A 20,054-nucleotide genomic window follows, 5' to 3' on the forward strand; every position below is an offset into this window, starting at 1 on the left:
GGAAATGGAAGTTTTTCTTTTTGTGTGTGCTGTTGATCCTTTTGTAAATGTTGACTGTTGCAAGCCCCCTTGGACAGGCGCTTTAAGGAAAGGGCTGGGAAACATTTTAAGTGAATAAACCATTGAATAATAAGAAGGGTTGGAGTGCAGCATGACAGCCACAGGTTTGAATCTAGGTTCAGATATGAAGTCCCCTGGGGGCTTCCCCCTGGCCGGGGGGAGGAGAACCATAACAATGCAGAACTGGAACATCAACAGAGAAGCAGCTCCACCTGCCAAAGGCTGCCTGGACTTCGCCATAATTGGAAGCCGTGCCAACCTGTGAGGGTGCCCCTGGCCAGCCTCATGAAAATCCCAAACGGTTGATGTGCCAACGCCTCCCTGCCCACTGGTGCTTCCTGGGTGTGGCTGGGCATGGGCAGGTAGGGATCTCACCTGTGTGTCCATTGTTCTGGAGGCGGAGCATCTCCCTGGGAGGCAGGCTGTAGTCAGGCAGGAGGATGGGCTCCAGCTGGGGACTGAAGAGGGCGGCCCCCGTCTCAATGTTGATGGGGGACTGCATGTGGCCCCCGCAGTGGGGGAAATCAGAGGCCCACTCTGCCTTGTCTGAAAGAGGAGGGCAGGCATCAGGGGAGGGGAGGGGTTTTTCCTTCTAGCTGCTTGGGGCCCATCTTGGGGGTTGATGAGGTTGACCTTGAGCAAGCCCTTCACTCTCATCCTGATGTTGTTGGGGGATAAACTAAGAGGCCATCAAGGACCCCAGAGATGAGAGGCAAGAGGCTCAACTTCTCCTGTCTTGCCCTTATTGCAAAGTGCCTTCCTGGCGCCTGCTTCCCTGCTATCACTCCCCCCCCCCAGCTGGGCCCCACACACCTCCGCGCTGAGCCAGGCCTTCAAGGGCACGTGCCAAGGTTGCTCTCCTCCCCAAGGCAAACCGGCTGAATCTCAGAAGCAGCCGGTTCCCACAGGGCAAAGTGCCAGCAGAGGCACCTGAGCTTCCTGCTGGGGGAGGAGGGGGCCAAGGAGCGCCAGAGCCACAGAAGGAGGCCCTGGGGGCCCAGCCTCACGGGAGATGGTGGCACCTGTTCTGCGGCTGCAGAGGACTCCAGGTCCATCGCTGTGCCCGACTGAGCTGGGGGACCAACAGGACTGACTGGCAAGAGGTCTTTGCCCCCACTCTCATTTAGCCAGACCCACCCATGCAGGCCTTGGGGTGGTGCTGATCAGGCCCATGGAGAGCAGGGCAGCTGGCTCTGCATGAAAGGGAGGGAGCAGGGAGCTGGCTAATCATTAAGCCCCACAGCGTCTGTTTTCTGGCCAGAAGCCTAGAGGAGAGAGGGAGGGGGCAGCCTTCACCACCAGCCTTTACCTGCATAGCTCCAGTGACTGTTTCCATGGCCAGGAGGAAGACCTGGAAAGAGAAAGGAAAGCCAGGGATCAGGAAGTCTGGAGGTTCTCCAGCAAGGCTCAACAGCTGCTTTACCGGCTCCCATCCTCCTGGTGAGCCTCTGGTGGATGAAGGGGATATTACTGGGTCAGGCATGATCCTGGGAAAGGGTCCTCAACTCCCATCCCATGCAACCCCACTGCATGGCAGAGGTGGGAGAGGGGCAGGAGTCTACCAGTCCCTACCTGGTAAGGCAGCTTGGCTACCAACCAAGTTACCTACCTACCTAGGCCAGGTATAATCCTGCTTGCCTCCAAAGGGAGGCCAGGTGGTCCAGAGAAGAGAGGTGAGTGGCTGCTCCTCCCTCCCTGCCCTTCCCCCTCCCCTGCTCAGGTGCACTCCACACCTGGCTCCATTTCTATGGTGATGGGGAGGCCAGGTCCCCATAGCCAGCCAGGCAGCCTCATGAGGGCGGCAGAACTTGGTGTCAATGTATTGCAGGAGAGGCAAGTGGAAGAATATATGGGAGCCTTTTATGGCTCTTTTCTCATGCTGAAAGTAGTCCAACAGGATTATTCTTGTCCTGCTGAAGGAACAATGGGAGGGAGAGATTCTTGCGAAAATTCCCCTCTTGGGTCCACGACTGAGCTGAGATTTCCCCTGGAGGGCTTCTGGGCAAGCACTCAGGCACTGGGGCCCCCTCCCATGAAGCTGTTTGGGGCACTTGTCCCAATAAGCACTTTCAGTTCTTAGTTCAGGGCCCTCTGTTTAGATGGCGGTTCCTTCCTAATCTCCTGCATGACTGCAAAGAAAACTCTGGGCTGTGCCCACTCCCAGATCAAGCAGGGAAGACCCCGCTCTTAGCCCTGCACTATCTGCAACACCATCTTTTGCCCTTTGGAAATCTGCTGCTCCTGGAGCTTCACAGACACCCTACTTGCCCTTGACCCACATGTTCCCCACATGCCAAACCCTTAGAAACCAAGAGGAAGGCCAGGTACAAGACTTGAACACAGTTGCCCAGTTTTGAGAGTCTGTTCTGATCAACAGGTGTGCCCTCTGTTGCAGAGAAAACTGCCTTCTATTTCCTGCACCCCCCCAGCTCAGCATTGCCTCCACTGACTAGCAGGTGGCTCTTTCCCATTCCTACCTGGAGATGACATGGGGGACTGGACCTGGGACAGAGGGTAGCCCTACCCTTAGGCAGATGGATGCAGCTGCCCCTGGAAGCAAAAGACCCTGGACTGTCCCTATTGAAACCTCTAGCACACAGCACAGGAGGCTGCCTTATACTGAGTCACATCCTTGGGTCCATCTAGGCCAGTGTTGTCCACATTGACTGGCAGCACTGAGTCTCTGGGGTCTCAAGTAGAGAGTCCCTCCAAGCCCTATTCATTGGACTCCTAACCACCCTACTCTGGCCTTTCCCCCACCTGCATTCAGACTTGGGGATGTAAGAAGGAACAATAACATCATCTGGGAGGTGGCACTGAAACCACCTGAGGCATTTCCTCTAGAAAGAGGGAGGATTAAGCAAAGCTGAGCACTAGAATGTGCCAAGGACTCCAAAGCAGAAATGAAAATATTATTGCAAAAAGATGATGGGGTTGGGGGATGAGTGGAGGCTCCAGTGGCAGAAGGGACTGAACCATTTTACTGTGAAAAGATGAAAGCTCTAATAAAATCAACACCTAAAAAGGATGGGTGGGCCAGGTGGGCCTTCAGCCCCCCTCCTTGGCAGCTACTTTGCTGGAGTGTTTCCTCTGCAACCTCCTGCTCAGAACAACTTCCCCCACCAAATAGTTTTTAATGGATTTCCAAACAGTAACCAATACAAAAAGGGAAAAAGCAAGTTTCTCAGGCATACAAAAGCTAAATAAATAAAAGTCATTAGGATCTAAGAGCTCATCCTCTCTCTTCCTCTCTCTCTCTCTCATGGTGTAGCAGTAGTAGTAATAATTTCCCCAGCCACTCTGGGCAGCTTCCAACACATATAAAAATATAATAAACATCAAACATTAAAGACATCCAGATACAGGGCTGCCATAATACCAAACAAATTATAATACACTATATCATTAACTTCTTTACTTCCTTTGTTACAGGATATGGCTGGTGGGAAACAAACAAACACCTCTGGTCTATACAAGCCAACTGCACCCTGAACTGGAGGTTCTTCCCAGACCCTTGCTTCATTATTTGTATATACAATAAAATAATGCCAGATTTCATGGAAATTGTCAGGTGCTTTTTGTTTTGTCCACATGACACTTAATTGTGTGATAGTGCTTCCCCAGTAAGGCTGTTTGCCAAACAATATTATCTCACTGGTTCATATCTGGAGAATTTAAGTTTTCCAGTTTCTGGCTATGGCTGTATGTGCTGCTGGTAAAAGACATGTTACAAGCTCTTTGCTTTTTAACTGTTCAATTTCTTCCATTTATAAATTAAAGCATAGCTAATGCGGAAGAAAATGGAACACCCTGAGATGTAATTAATGAAATTTCCTGAAAAACATTTTTCCGTTCAGAACAACTTATGCCACACATAATAATCCCCTCCTGGCAACTTGGGCCAGGAGTTCATGTGCCTGATGGGCTGGGAGTGGGCCAGATTCCTGCAAGTCCCCCCTCCCCCGCCCATGCTGGTGGCACAGACTGTAATGTGCTTCCTCCCTGCCCACCCACCCCAAGGGTGTACACACATGCCAGGCCCCTCAGGTGGCCAGTGTCTCTCTTCCCACAAGCCCCACATAGATGTGGCTGAGCCTGCTAAAGAGACGGGTGCTGGTGTCTTTCAGTGGTTCCAAGAGTGGACTGCAGGTGCCTCTTTAAGCCTTGCTCAGCAGGCCTTAAGCCACCATGAGGCCCACCGCAGGTTCTAGGGTGAAGCTGCCAGTGCACCCCAAGGCCTCCTGGAACTGCCCCAAATAATGCAAAAGATGCAGTCTGCTTCCTCTCATACCAACCAGAGAGGCCATTGACTGCTAACATGAGCAAGTTAGGTACAAGGTGGATTGTGGGAGGTCTGGGCTAAATGCAGGAAACAAAAGCAAAAGGTTTGTGCAGAAACGGTAGCATAATGTAGTTTTCTTCAGTTTCACTTTCTGGGGAGACTTTGCTGTTTTGGGCACTCCCCAAAAGCTCAGAGCAAGAGAGGCACTAAATCCCCTTCCTTGTGCTCCTCCCAGAACAAGGGCTCAGCCTTTCCCACCAGGTGACCAAGGAGAGGTGGAAGAGATAGAGGCGGCTTGCCCAGTAGGGAGCAGAGACCATTTGCTAGAGCCAGAGTGGTCTCTGGCGATTCCACCCCAAAGACTCCCACCTCCCATTTCTCGTCCTTGCTCAGCCCCCATTTCCTCTGCCTGGACCCCATCATTCCACCTCCTCCTCCTGCACTGATTAAGGCAATTCTCCCAGTGCTTTGCTGCTTAGTTTAAAAGGATAATTCAGTGGGGAGAGCCGTGGCCTCACCTGAAATGGAATGGCTTTGAGCTAGGCAAGAGCAACAGCGTCAAGGATGCTGCTCAGCTCCTCACAAGACAAGCAGCTGCGGTCCGCCCCCTTACCATAAGGAGCAGGCTGGAGGGGAGGACAGAGGAGCTCCCAGTGTTGAAAAAGAAGCCGAGAACTTTTCAGTCGAGCTCCTCTGGGAGCCTCGGCACAGCCCGGCTGCCTCTTGTCCGGGGCTCAAGAGAAAGAAGCCTCGGGGGCAGCAGCGCCGGGCGGGGAGGGGGTGCCGCACCGCCAAAGGGCCCCTCCCCGGGGCCCGACTAACTTTGTTCCTTGACTTGAGGATGGCACAAGCAGAAAGCCCAGAAAGCCCCGCGGGAAAGGGAGGGGGCTGCCGGGGGGACGTGGGCCAGTCTTTGCCTATCCGGCTCCCCAAACTAGACCACCTCCCCCCTCTCTCCCCCAGCCATTGTTCACAGAGGCCTCAGGCCGGGGGCCCGTCGGAGAAGGCGGGAATGGGGGGGGGGGAGATGCCTCTGGAGGGAGGGAGGCGGAGAGGCGCGTCGGGGCGCCTCCACAGCTGGAGCGGGACTACCAGGACCCCAAGGGGGGGGGACTCCCACCGAGATTCTCTCCCGATCAGGATCCTCCGGACCCCGCAAGCCAAGCCAGCTAAACAGACCAGCATCCGCGCCTCCCCTCGCCCCCTTTTGTTCACTCCTGGCCGGCCGCGTTGCTGCGCTGCTCTGGGCGCGGCGTGGGGGCCGCTGGTACCCAGGTGATAAAGCGAGAGCAGGATGGAGTCCCGGGAGGCACTTTCCTTTCCCGCTGAGAAGTCGAACCGGCTGGGAGGGAGCAGAGAGCGAAGGGCACTCTGAGCATGTTCAGAGGCATCCTCTTCCGCCGGCGCCTGGAGGTCGCGTCGGCATTCTCGGCCCCTCCAGGGGTGTCCTCCGGCTCCGGCCCCGGGAGTAAAGGCGAGGTTGGAGCCGGAGGACGGCACCAGAGCAGCAGCGGCACGCGTGGCGGTCCCTGACGGAGCGGCTCTCCCTTCTCCACGCGCCCTCCATCCCGGGGGGAGATGCACTTGCCCCCGGGGCGGGGCCTCCCTTGTGGGTCCCTCGGAAGATCGGCGGCTCTACCTTGTCTACACGGGGATGGGGGGGCGGATCTGGGGGCTTCAGCCGCACTGTTGACCCACCTGCCTCCGAGTGGGGCCCCTCCGCGTCCTCTTCGTGGGCATCGGCGGCGGCCCAGGCGAGCAGGGCTGCCAGCAGGAGGAGGCGGCTGCGGGGCAGCCCTCGCCAGTCCCGGCCGCGCATGGTCCTCGCTGCACGCTGCTCCCTCCACGCCTGGCCGAGTGGGACCGGCAGGCGCTCAGGACGGCCGACGGGGCGGGCGCGCCCTTTTATAGCCAGGATCTGTCGCTGCTACCGCCGCCTCCTCCGGGGAGCCCCGCGGGCTGAAAGCGCCCCCTCCTGGCTCCTGGCTCTGGGGGACTATCTCCCGGCTGAGCCTGGGAGCTCTGCCGTTCTTCCCAGCGCTCGCCAGGACACCCTCGGCCATGGTCGCCGGCTTACTCCTCTCAGCTGCTCCTACAGAGCCTCTCTTTGTCTTAAAGGCCCCTTCGGAGCTTGGTAGCCACCAGTCTAAATTACCCACAATGACCCAGAGTGTCCAATAGAGCATTGCTCTGCTGCATTGTGGGGCACCAAAGAAGCTTAGCTCAGTTGCAGAGCATTTGCCTGCTTTGCATGCAGAAGGTTGCAGGTTCAATTCCTGGCTGGCACTATCTCCAGCTAGGGCAAAGGAAAGGGTTCCTACCTGAAACTCTGGGGAACTGCAGCTGCCAGTCAGAGTAGACAGTAGTGAGCTAGGCAGCAGCCTCCAATGCTCCTACTTTAATGGGTGGTTTGGAGCTGCCTGCCTGCCAGAACCAGTGGGGTCATTCAGTGGTGAGGTCCCAGCAGCTGAGGAGGATTCTCAGGTGCACTGATCCTGTGGGGTAGAGACTCAGCTCCCAAACTGACCTCAGAAGGAGCTGCAACAGCAGGTCTCCTTTCAAGCCTTGGAAATGGTGTAAGAGGGAAGGTGACCACATCCCAATGCAAGAGGGCAGGTGAGAATGTTCACCTGTGAATGCTGCCACACCTCCATATTTTGGAGTGCAAATCATGCAGGATCTCCACCTCTCGCTAACCAAACAGAGAGTCTTGGAGCAGCTTGAAGACCTGTGTGAGTGTCTGGAGGTGGTTGGAGGATGGATGGCGGCTAACAGATTGAGATTGAATCCTGACAAGACAGAAGTACTGTTTCTGGGGGACAGGAGGCGGGCAGGTGTGGAGGACTCCCTGGTCCTGAATGGGGTAACTGTGCCCCTGAAGGACCAGGTGCGCAGCCTGGGAGTCATTTTGGACTCACAGCTGTCCATGGAGGCACAGGTTAAATCCGTGTCCAGGGCAGCTGTGTACCAGCTCCATCTGGTACGCAGGCTGAGACCCTATCTGCCTGTGGACTGCCTCGCCAGAGTGGTGCATGCTCTGGTTATCTCCCGCTTGGATTACTGCAATGCACTCTACGTGGGGCTACCTTTGAAGGTGACCCGGAAACTACAACTAATCCAGAACGCAGCAGCCAGACTGGTGACAGGGAGCGGCCACCGAGACCATATAACACCGGTCTTGAAAGACCTACATTGGCTCCCAGTACGTTTCCGAGCACAATTCAAAGTGTTGGTGCTGACCTTTAAAGCCCTAAACGGCGTCTCCACCCCCATCGTTCTACCCGGACACTGAGGTCCAGCACCAAGGGCCTTCTGGCGGTTCCCTCACTGCGAGAAGCCAAGTTACAGGGAACCAGGCAGAGGGCCTTTTCGGTAGTGGTGCCCTCCTTGTGGAATGCCCTCCCACCAGATGTCAAAGAGAACAACAACTACCAGACTTTTAGAAGACATCTGAAGGCAGCCCTGTTCAGGGATGCTTTTAATGTTTGATGTATCATAGTATTTTAATATTCTTTTGGAAGCCGCCCAGAGTGGCTGGGGAGGCCCAGCCAGATGGGCGGGGTATAAATAATAAATTATTATTATTATTATTATTATTATTATTATTATTATTATTATTACTAAGGTTTGTTGTGGCATAAGACCCTTTGTTGTTGTCAGGGCTGCCCGAGGTCCCAGCTCACAAAGGACCAACGCCAGTCCGTTGTTATATACAAAAGTCTTTATTGAAACACAGTTTCGATTTCAAAGCCGCGGCGTGCAGCCCTACGTCTTAAACCCTAGACCGCTGAAGCTCCGTCTGAATCTCCACCCCCCAGACACCAGTTTAAGACTCTAGCCTTGCTCCACCTCTTCCTTTGCTCTTTCCTCCTCTGGGTCCGCCTGTCCGCTGGGGCCTTGCCCTTTCTAGACTCTTCTGACGCTGAGTCCCCTGAGTCTTCCCCCTCCCTCCGGCGGGCTTTAGGACCTGGTTCCCAATCCGGGTTACCTGCTGTGCCCCGCGCCTGTACATTTGAACTTGGCGCGCGCGCCCAGCCGGCAACCTTCCTCCTAACCGTTACACTGCTCCTGTCACTGCTTCCCCCTTCAGAGAGGCTAGCTGGACCTGACTTCCCCTCCGTTCCCTCACTCTGCGATGGAGGCGTGGCCAGCCCTGATTCATCTTCTCTCCCTGCTGGAGGAGAAGCTGGTCCTGATACATGAGATTCTTCCCCCCCACTACGCTCTGGTGGAGGAGCCGGTCCTGATCTCTCGCTGCTGCTTTGGGAGTCCCCACTGGCCCCTTGCTTCTGGTGTGTGTCCCCTGGGACCCCCCTTACCCTGGCTGTCGGCGCCCCCCTCTGGGAATCTTCTGATTCGTTGGAGAAGCTTATGGAATCTCTCGGGCCACTCTCATACTCCCCTACGCTGCCCTCAGATTCTTCCCCTTCGCTCTCCATTTCCTCTCTCCCCTGTGCCTCTGCTCCTGAGCCCCTGACATCCATCCCCCCCTCGAAGCCCCCCTTCCCCCTCCCCCTCTTCGGGTGCGGTTTCCGGGTGCTCCAATGCTGTGGGGGTGAGTGCGGGATACAGTTCTTCCCCCCTGGTGTGCAGCCCGCCAGCTGGATCTGGCCAGTCCGTAATGGGCTCGTCGACGTCAATCTCCTCTGCTTCCATCTCTCTGCAGCTGTGCTCGAACCCAGGATCCTCCCCCAACGCGTCCATGTCCCTCTCTCCCCCTGTTGCCTTGGGTGATGCTGCGTGTAAGGGCCCCCTCAGCAGTTCCCTGCTCCACCCCACCTCTGGTTGATTGTCCCACCAGTAAGAGCGGTCTGTGGCAAACCCCGAGAGCGATCCCTCTGGGGAGCTGGTTTCTGGCGCCGTTTCCTCAGCTGATGAGAACCCCTGGAACGTGCTGGCTGAAAGTGTGGGTGTGAAAAGATAGTCGTCGAAAAAATCCGCCGGCATAGGTCTGTGTGGGAAGAGCGCATGGAACTCGTCTTTGAGGTAGTGCTCCTCCACAGCATAGTACGGTACCCACCTGTTGGCGCTGGCCGGGGTACCTTCCCTGGCTAGGAGATATTCAACCCCCTCTTCCCCCCATCTCAAGTCTAAAATCTCTGTGACCTCGTTGAGTGGCGCCGCCCTCGGTGACCCCCCCCTTGTTGGCGATTTGCGGGGTGGGTCTGGTGCGTTCCCTGGCACCTGAAACCTGTGGGGTTCCTTGTATGGTGTAAGCACTGACCTATGAAAGACCGGGTGCATTCTGGAGCCCTCCAGGAATGTCAACCGGAAGGCTACCGGATTGATTTGTGCCTCGACTTGGTAAGGCCCTAGCTGCTTGTGTCCGAGCTTCTTCTTGGCTAACGTTCTGGCCGGCACTGCCTGGGCTGCTAACCAGACCCAGTCCCCCACTTGGATGTCTTCCCCGACTCTCCTGTGCCTGTCTGCCTGTACTTTGTAGGCGTGTTTTGCTAGTTCTAAGTGCCTTCGGAGTTGCTCGTGGACCTCCTGTAATTCCGCTGCCAAGGCCTCTGCTCCCTGTGTCTCCCCCTCCCCCACTTTCTCTAATCCCGGGAAGGTTCTGGGATGCCGCCCATTGTTGGCGAAGAACGGTGTCACCCCCGTGGACACGTGCTTAGTGTTGTTGTAGGCAAACTCGGCCAGCGGTAGGTAGTCCACCCAGGTCGAGGGCTGTTGATTCACGTAGCATCTCAGGTACTGCTGCATGATGGTGTTGACCCTCTCCGCTTGTCCGTTGGTCTGCGGGTGTCGTGCCGACGCTAAGTTGATCTTGATGTTCAGGATGCCTAGCAGCTTCTGCCAGAAGCTCGAGATGAATTGGCGACCCCGGTCGGACAGGATGCACCGCGGCAAGCCGTGGACCTTGAACACGTGATCTATGAACAGCTTGGCTGTCTGTTCCGCTGTGGCCACCTTCACGCAAGGAATGAAGTGCGCCATCTTGGCGAACAGGTCTATGACCATGAGTACCGCTGTTTTGCCCCGCGAGCTGGGCAGATCTGTGACAAAGTCCAGGGCCACTTTCTCCCACGGCTCTAGCGGCGTCTGCAGTGGTTCCAGCAGTCCCGCCGGCGGTCTGTGTACTGGTTTGGCCCTCTGGCATGTGTCACACCTAGTGACGTAATCCACGACTTCTCCCCTCATCTTGGGCCACCAAAAGTCTCTGGCTACTATTTCCGCCGTCTTGTCCTTGCCGAAGTGCCCGGCGCTGGGCGCGTCGTGTAACTGCTGCAGTACTTTCGCGCGGAGGTCGTCTCCCGGCACGTAGAGGGCCCCTTTGCGGATGAGCAGTCCGTCGCGTATCTGGAACTCGTCATCCTTCGCTGCTCCGCTTCGCACCTCCTCCATCTTGGATTGTGCAAATGAATCCGTCTGCAGCGCGCGACGTACCGCGTCCAGGTCCACGGTGGCTGAGGCGCACGCCCACGCCTTCGGTGCGAAAATGTGTTTGGCTGCCACCGGTGCTGCTTCCTCCAGATACTGCGGCTTCCTGGACAGTGCATCCGCCATGACGTTGTTGTCTCCCGGGATGTATTCTATCCGGAAGTCGAAATCCACAAAGAACTCCACCCAGCGGATGTGTCTCTGGTTCAGGAACCTCGCCGTGCGCCAGTACTCCAGGTTCTTATGGTCCGTGCGGACTTGCACTGTGTGCTTGGCTCCGATGAGGAAGTGCCGCCACGCCTTGAAGGCTGCATGAATGGCCAGCAACTCCCTGTCCCAGATGGTGTAGTTCTGTTCCGACTTGCTGAGCTTCCTGGAGTAGAATGCGCATGGCCTCCAGTCCCCTTGCGGATCTTGCTGCAACAGGATCGCCCCCACCGCTCTGTCCGAGGCGTCCGTCTCCACCCTCATTGGTTTGCTGGGGTTTACGTGTAGCAGCTGTTCTTCGGACGCGAAGAGACGCTTGAGTCTCTGAAAGGACTGCTCCGCCTGGTCCATCCAGGTGAATTTCTTCTTCTTGGAGCTGAGGGTGTCCGTGATGGCCGCCGTCTCCATCGTGAACCCCTTGATGAACTTGCAATAAAAGTTGGCGAAGCCGACGAACTTCTGGACCTCCTTCCGATTGCGCGGGCTCTTCCAGTCCAACACCGAGCGGACCTTGGCGCTGTCCATGGCAAGTCCCTTGTCGGACAGCTTGTAGCCCAGGAAATCCACCTCCGTCATGTCGAACTGGCACTTCTCCAGTTTGGCGTAAAGTCTGTGCTCCCGTAGTCTCTGCAGGATCTCCTTGACGTCTCTCTCGTGAGCCTCCTGCGATTCCGAGAAGATCAGGATGTCATCTAGGAAGCAGACGCACTTCTTGTAGAGGAGTCCTGCTAACACGTGGTGCATGAAGGCTTGGAAACAATGGGAGCCATTTTGCAAACCAAACGGCATAACTCGATATTCATAGGTGCCTAAAGGTGTAAACATGGCCGTCTTCCACTCATCGCACTCCCGCATGCGTATAAGGTTGTACGCCCCTCGTAGATCCAACTTGGTGAAGATGCGTCCCTTCCTCACTGTCGCGAGCAGGTCGTCGATCTTGGGCATGGGGAATGCTGTGGGCTTTGTCCTGGAGTTGAGGATCCGGTAATCAACTACCAGCCTCCGTTGGGGTGTGTCTTTCTTCTTCACGAAAAACACGGGACTGCCCCCCACTGCTTTGGATTCTTGGATGAATCCCCGCTTCAAATTGTGATCTATGAACTCCCTGAGTTCCTGCAGTTCGTCTTCAGACATGGAATACAGTTTCCCAGTCGGCAGCGTCGCCCCCGGCAGGAGGTCAATCTTGCAGTCGTAGGGCCTGTGGGGAGGCAGCTTGTCCGCTTCCTTCTCGCAGAAGACCTCCAAAAACGCCTTGTACTTGTTGGGTACCGCTTGCACCATGCCTAAGTGTAACTGTGGTCCATCCTCTTGCCCCTCAACTTCCTGGCCGGTCAGAATGCAGTGCTCCGCGCAGTAGGAAGAGCAGAAGGTTAATTGACGCTGGTACCACGCTAATGCTGGGCTGTGCCTATCCAGCCAACTCATGCCCAACACTATGGGCGTGTCCGACAGGTGGGTGACGTTGAAGCTGATGACTTCGCGGTGATTTCCAATTTGCATCACAATTGGCGGTGTTTGCTGTACCACCTGTCCTCCCAGTAGCTCTCTTCCATCGACCATGACGACGTTTAGGGGCATCGTGGCTGGTAGGAGCACTATGCGATGTTGCTTGATGAAATCCACTCCTACAAAGTCTGCATTACTACCACAGTCAATGGTAATAGGGACTTCCAGGGTGAGTCCATTGGGCAGCTGGAGTGATGCTGTGAGTTGCACCACTGGTTTGGGCGGGAGGGGGTCTGTGGGCTGTAAAATCTCTGGGGACTGCTTCACTGACTCGCCTGGCTGGGCCCCAGTGCCTCTGCCTCCAACCAGGCTTCGTCGTTTCCCTGCAGCTGTTCCCCCTGCTGAACTGCTCCCTTTACTGTTGCTGAGGCTGCAGTTTGCCTCTGGAGCCTCTGGGGACACTCTTTGGCCATGTGCTGTGCACTGTCGCAGATATAACACTTCCTGTTCCCTCTAGGAGCCTTCGCCTTGACTGCTCCTGGTGTTTGGGCTCTGGTTGCTGTCTGAGCCCTGGCACCACCTATCTCCATCGGCTCTTCTCCCCCTCCCCGTGGAGGTGTGGACTGCGCACGCGCTGTCTCTCTGGGTAGGAAAGGAGTTGTTCTGGCTTGTGTGCGCCCCATACGTCCCTCATCCCTGCTCCAAGGACGTTCTTCCAGGTGCACCCCTATCGCCAACGCTCTTTGGACGACTTCTGTAGTGCTGTTGGGTCTTTCCCCTCTCACTAGTTCGTCTTTCACAGCTCCATTCAGTCCCTCCCAGAACAGATCCCGGACGGCAGCGGAGTCCTTCTCCCAGCCCAGCTCATTTACTAACGCAAAAAAGCGGGAGTGATATTGTCTCACAGTGGCTTTGCCCTGCTTCAGCCCATGCATTTCCCTCCTGGCGACATCCACATCTACCGTTGATTTAAAACAATTGTCCATAGCCTTAATAAAGGTGTTTGAATCTTTGAGGGCGGGGTCATTTTCGCGCCATAAATTGCGCAGCCACGATTTAGCCTCCCCATGCAGATGAGTTATTATGAAGCCTACTTTCTCCTCCTCATCTCTAAAGTCTTTCCGAAGCAAATTGAGCGCGTAAACTATGTCTGCTCTGAAGTTAGGATACTGCTGCAGGTTCCCGTCGAAGTGGGCTACGATGCTGCCCCCCCTCTTCCCGAGGCCAACTCCCTCCGGCTTGGGTCCTGGCATCCCCTCTTTGCCCAAACGTTCCAACCTGGTTTGCAGATCCTGGCAGAGCGCTGTTGCTTCTTCCTCTCTCTTTCTGGACTCTGCTACTTCTGTGTAAAGCGCCGAGACTGCTTCTTGCAGCTGCTTCACCTTCTCCTCCGTAGTCATCCTTGCCGATTATCGTGAGCTCGCAAAACACCAAGTTTTGCACCTCGCTGCGCCAACTCACGCTGCGAGGGTTCAGTGTGGACGGAGCTTACTGTCAGGGCTGCCCGAGGTCCCAGCTCACAAAGGACCAACGCCAGTCCGTTGTTATATACAAAAGTCTTTATTGAAACACAGTTTCGATTTCAAAGCCGCGGCGTGCAGCCCTACGTCTTAAACCCTAGACCGCTGAAGCTCCGTCTGAATCTCCACCCCCCAGACACCAGTTTAAGACTCTAGCCTTGCTCCACCTCTTCCTTTGCTCTTTCCTCCTCTGGGTCCGCCTGTCCGCTGGGGTCTTGCCCTTTCTAAACTCTTCTGACGCTGAGTCCCCTGAGTCTTCCCCCTCCCTCCGGTGGGCTTTAGGACCTGGTTCCCAATCCGGGTTACCTGCTGTGCCCCGCGCCTGTACATTTGAACTTGGCGCGCGCGCCCAGCCGGCAACCTTCCTCCTAACCGTTACACTGCTCCTGTCACTGCTTCCCCCCTCGGGGGGGGGCTAGCTGGACCTGACTTCCCCTCCGTTCCCTCACTCTGCGATGGGGGCGTGGTCAGTCCTGACTCATCTTCTCTCCCTGCTGGAGGAGAAGCTGGTCCTGATACATGGGACTCTTCCCCCCCACTACGCTCTGGTGGAGGAGCTGGTCCTGATCTCTCGCTGCTGCTTTGGGAGTCCCCGCTGGCCCCTTGCTTCTGGTGTGTCCCCCCTGGGACCCCCCTTGCCCTAGCCGTCGGCGCCCCCCTCTGGGAATCTTCTGATTCGCTGGAGAAGCTAATGGAATCTCTCGGGCCACTCTCATACTCCCCTACGCTGCCCTCAGATTCTTCCCCTTCACTCTCCATTTCCTCTCTCCCCTGTGCCTCTGCTCCTGAGCCCCTGATAGTTGTGTTCTCTTGCAAAGACTAATACTGCCCACTCCACTCCCTGGAATTTGTCGTCATATCAATCCTAAAATAAACGTTTGGTTTTCACATACTACACATTATTATTATTATTATTATTATTATTATTATTATTATTATTTATTAAACTTGTTAGTAACTTTATCTTGTTCAAAACAACTTACCAACCAACCAAAAAAACAAAACACCAAACCCTAGGAAACCAAGAGGAAAGAGAAAGCCATTAAAAATATCCCACCCACTTCTAAAAGGCCACAGATACTTAAAAGCTAAAGGCCTGATCATAGAGGAAAGTTTTCACCTGGTATCTAACAACATGTAACGAAGGTGCCAGGCAAACCTCCCTAGGAGGAGTATTCCACAAATGGGAGCCACTGCAGAAGGTTCATTCACGTGTTGCCACCCTCCAGACCTTGCATAGAGGAGGCACACAAAGAAGGGCTCTGATGATGATTGCAGGGTCTGGATGGGTTCATATGGGAAGGGCCGTCCGTGATGTATTGTGCTCCTGAGCTGCTTATGGCTTTACAGGTCAAAACCAGCACTTTGCATTGGTCCCAGAAACTACCGTATTTTTCGCTCTATAACACGCACCTGACCATAACACGCACATAGTTTTTAGAGGAGGAAAATCAGTAGGCATGCCACCCGTAGGCATTCCCTCCATAACACGCACAGACATTTCCCCTTACTTTTTAGGAGGAAAAAAGTGAGTGTTATGGTGCAAAAAATACAGTAATTGGCAACCAGTGCAGTCAGGCCATGATTGGTGTTAATAATAATAATAATTTATAGCCTGACCATCTGGCTGGATTGCCCCAACCACTCTGGCTGGCTTTCAACACATAAAAACAATGATAAAATGTCAAACATTAAGAACTTCCAGATACAGGGATGCCTTCAGATGTCTTCTAAAAGTTGTGTAGTTCTTTATCTCCTTGAAATCTGATGGGAGGCCATTCCACAGGAAAGGTGTCATTGCTGAGAAGGTCTTCTGCCTGGTTCCCTGTAACTTCACTTCTCTCAGTGAGGGAACTGCCAGAAGATCATCAGAGCTGGACCTCAGTGTCTGGGCTGGAAGATGGGGTGGAGACACTCGTTCAAGTATACAGGGCTGAGGCCATTTAGGGATTTAAAAGTCAGCTTCAACAAGTTGAACTGTGCTCAGAAAAGTCCTGTGAGGCAGTGAAGATCCTTTAGAACCAGTGTTATATGGTCCTGGCAGCCACTTCCAGTCACCAGTCTAGCTGCCACATTCTGGATTAATTGTAGTTTCCAGGTCACCTTCAAAGGGAGCCCCACGTAGAGCGCATGGCAGTAGTCCAAGTGGGAGAAAACCAGAGCATGCACCACTCTGGAGAGACAGTCTGCAGGCAGGTGGGGGTCTCAGCCTGCGTACCAGGTGGCGTTGGTAGACAGCTGCCCCGGACACAGAATTGACCTGCACCTCCATGGACAGCTGTGAGTCCAAAATGACCCCCAGGCTGCACACCTGGTACTTCAAGGACACAGTTATACCATTCAGGACCAGGGAGTCCCCTGCCCCTCAGAAACAGTCTTCTGTCTTGCTGGGATTCAACTTCATTCCGTTAGGCGCCATCCATCCTCCAACCGCCTCCAGACACTCACACAGACTTTCACTGGTTCTGATTTAAATGAGAGGTAGATTAACCTGCCTCAGTGAGCAACCTGGCCAGTTACGTCTGCCCCACCTGGCAGTTGATCATCCAACATGTTCTTAAAAACCTCCAAGAAAGGAGAGTCCACAATCTCCTGAGGGAGTCTCTTCCACTGTTGAACAGCTATTACCATCAGAAAGTTTTCCCTGATGTTTAGTTGGAACCTCCTTTATTGTACCTTGAATCCATTGGTGAGTTATACCCTCCAGAACAGCAGAAAACAAGCTCATTCCAGCTTCCATGTGACAGCCCTTCAGATATTTGAAGATGGCTGTTGTGTCTCCTCTTTTCAAGGCTAAACATACCCAACTCTTTAAACTGCTCTTTATAATGCTTGGTTTCTAGACACTTTATCATCTTGGTTGCCCTCCTCTGCACATATTCCAGTTTGTCAATATCCTTCTTAAAATGTGCTGCTCAGAACTGGATACAGGACTCCAGTACTGTTACTCATTTATGAACAAGTAAAAAAGCACACGCCCAGTTTCCATGCGCTCTGTCACTTGTCACAGTCCTCCGTGTGCCAGTAGCAATTTACTCATGCTGGTCACATGACCTGGAAAGCTGTCTATGGACAAACGCCAGCTCCCTCAGCCTGAAAAGCGAGATGAGCACTGCACCCCATAGTTGCCTTTGACTGGACTTAACTGTCCAGTAGTCTATTATCTTTACCTTTTACCTTTGGGGACTCCACTGTTTGCTTCTCTCCATTTGGAGTACTGTCCATTTATTCCTACTCACTGGCAGAGGAACAGGGGGGCAGGGGGAGTGCACCGGCACCAGCACCATCAGGGAGGGAGGTACCATCGCAGCAGCCCCCCGGACACGTGCTGCGCACCCCCCCACACCGCGCCTGGTGTCACGGCCCCACAGGCAGCACCTCGTCCCCAGGACGCACACTCTGCCCCCAGTGCCGGGGCATGCAGCTTTGCCACTGCTCCTGCTCTCTTCTTTCTGCAACTGAACGAATTCCTGATCTACAAGGGGACCTCCTTGCCTCTTAGTCCATGGCTGCTAAGCTTACTCACAAGTCTTTGGCTTGTTGAAAGTTTTTTTAAGTTTTTAAGTTTTTTAAAGTCCAAGTGCACCATGTCAGCCAGGTCACTTTTATCTTTATTCTTGTTGACAATCCCAAATAACCCAAATAGATTAATGGAACAGGACTTGCAGAAGCCATGCTGGCTTTGCTTCAGTAGGGCTTGTTCTTCTATGTGCTTAGTTATTTTATCCTTAACAATACTTTCCACCAATTTTCTCAAGTTATGGTATACATTAAGCTGAGCAGCCCGTAGTTTCCAGGATCACCCCTGAAGTCCATCACCACCTCACTCCTTTCAGCAGCATTTCAAGGCCTAGAAGAGAGGCTCAGAAAGCCCTGGGGATAAAGACAACCACTTTAGCAAAGAAAATACCGTATTTTTCGCTCTATAAGACACACCAGACCATAAGACGCACCTAGTTTTTGGAGGAGGAAAACAAGAAAAAAATATTCTGAATCCCAGAAGCCAGAATAGCAAGAGGGATCACTGTGCAGCAAAAGCAGCGATCCCTCTTGCTGTTCCGGCTTCTGGGATAGCTGCACAACCTGCATTCGCTCCATAAGACGCACACACATTTCCCTTTACTTTTTAGGAGGGAAAAAGTGAGTCTTATAGAGCAAAAAATACGGTAGATTATAAGCACAGAAAATAGGGAGCTAAGCAAGCAATGATGCAGTTACTGGGACATTGAGCTTGTTTGGCAATGCAAGAGGTGGTTGCCTGCAGTTCCAGGACATGCTGAAGACAGAAGAGTGACCAGAGTGGTTCTTGGTCAGAAGGAACCACATCAGAAAGCAAAGGTCTAGTCCTGGCTGGGAAGGGGAACAGAGCCCCCTCCTCATATTCCATGGCTTACTCAGGAGTCTTTGGTGAGGAACCCAGGAGCACATGTGATTGGCATAGCCCATCCATCCACATGATTGCCATTTTCACACAAACTGCAGAAGCATGGGTGTAGCGGGGTGGGGGTGGGTGGGAGCAGAGCCCTGGGCACATGATTTTTACAGGATGGAAGCCAGACCCCCCCCCAAGGATCACTGTCCTGCCCTGCCTGTTGCCAGGGGTCTCTGAGCCCTGGAGTCCAGCTTGGCCTTGCCACCACATCCCCAGGCATCCTGCATGGGTGGCTAGGACCCCCGCTTGGCTCCAGTGCCCAGGACTGAGCTGGTGCATGGGCTCCATGAACCCTCCACACCTGTTTGCACATGCCTAGCAGCATTGGCAGCGAGGGCTGGCCTGGTGGCTTCTGTTGGCCTGGCGCTCCCTGGGTGCCAAATAAGGATGCAACGCCCAGAAGCGTCGCACATTTTAGAAAACTACCATTCCACTGATCCCAGTGGTAAAAGATGCTTTTGAGCAAGGGAATTTAGTATTTTCTGAAATGGTTCAAATAAAATGACACAAAATGTCAAAGCCTGTCACATTGAAAATATTTTCATTAGGCTAATAGGCTTTCTTGCAAAAATTACTTAATTTTGTTCATCCTCAGCATTGCCATGCAGTTAAAAGCCTCTGAGGTCAGTTGATGGTTAAGAAACGCTACTGATCAAAGGAAGAAAGCAGAGGAGGAGGAGACCCAACACTTGCTGCCGCCTCTGACCCCACAGGGACAAACAGCAAAATGATCCTGAATGCCTGAAGTGACTTTAATGATTTCTTGTAAACCACTTAGAGGTTTTGTTACAATTAAACAGCATATACATTTTGTATAATAGATAAAAATAAATCAAAGGTTACTCCATATTTTATTTGATCCATGTGTCTGTATTATGCAATGATTGTTTGCCACTTGTCCCCCCCCCCAATGACATTTCGTTATCTGTTCAGTACCTGTACCTGCCATAGGTATATCTGGGTGAGGGCCAATAAACGGTGACTGAATCCTGACAAGGCAGAGGTGTTGTGGACTGGCGGCTCTCAGGCCCTGGAACTGGGTGCAAAGTGTGTCCTGGAAAGGGCTGCGCTCCCTTTGAAAGAGCAGGTGGGGAGCCTGGGGCTTCTCTTTGACCCACATTTATCATTGGAGGCCTGGGTGGCATCAGTGACACGTGGCTCTGCCAGCTGCAACCATCCCTGGCTGGGCAGAGAGAAATTGGAATGCTAAATAAATAAATCTGCATTGCCAATATATTTATTTTTAATCATGTTTTTTTTTCCTTCAAAAAACGAATCTTATTTGGATGCAACCTTGATCCTATGGAGAGGGAAGGGCTGGCCAATAAGGCAGAACGAAGATCAATACAAAGCAAAGGTGAGATGGGCTGGAAACCAAGAAGGAGGGCAGGAAAGTCCTGCTTCTGCTCCTTGGGAAGGAATGTCCATCAAATTTGTGGGGGCCCAGCCCCCTCAAACATTTTATTGCGGGGGCCAAAGCCCTCACAGCCCATAGGAGTTGGCTCCTATGAGATGAACAAATATAGGATGGGGGACACCAGGCTTACTAGTAGTGAGAAGGATCAAGAAGTCTAGACCACAAGCTGAAGAAGAGTCAGCAGTGTGATGCAGCAGCAAATAAAGTTAATGCTGTTCTAGGCTGCATCAACAGAAGTATAGTATTCTGTTCAAGAGAAGTCATAGTACCACTCCATTCTGCTTTGCTCAGACCACATTCTGA

At 53.6% G+C, this 20,054-nt stretch overlaps 1 protein-coding gene and 1 long non-coding RNA gene across 4 annotated transcripts in view; one reads left to right on the forward strand and one right to left on the reverse strand.

The window, feature by feature from the left end:
* The window catches only part of CA9 (carbonic anhydrase 9), a 34,324-nt gene extending 28,123 nt beyond the window's left edge, over positions 1-6,201 (reverse strand). For both annotated transcript variants that reach the window (XM_079994624.1, XM_079994623.1), the window contains exons 1-3: positions 6,041-6,201; positions 1,370-1,411; positions 436-606 (exon numbers count right to left, since the gene is read on the reverse strand). In XM_079994624.1, coding sequence (XP_079850750.1) covers positions 436-606; positions 1,370-1,411; positions 6,041-6,161 — 334 coding nt within the window. In that variant the 5' untranslated portion in view covers positions 6,162-6,201. The remainder of the gene's footprint in view (positions 1-435; positions 607-1,369; positions 1,412-6,040) is intronic.
* Positions 603-3,618, forward strand: LOC307226156. 2 transcript variants are annotated; one of them, XR_013843345.1, is made up of 3 exons: positions 603-1,163; positions 1,403-1,500; positions 3,493-3,618. It is a non-coding gene; the product is annotated as an uncharacterized lncRNA (long non-coding RNA). The 2 variants fall into 2 exon arrangements; XR_013843346.1 differs by having other exon boundaries at positions 603-772; positions 1,322-1,500.
* Positions 6,202-20,054: the final 13,853 nt, after the last annotated feature.

Source organism: Podarcis cretensis (genome assembly GCF_951804945.1).
Source record: "Podarcis cretensis genome assembly, chromosome: 11".
NCBI lineage: Eukaryota > Metazoa > Chordata > Lepidosauria > Squamata > Lacertidae > Podarcis > Podarcis cretensis.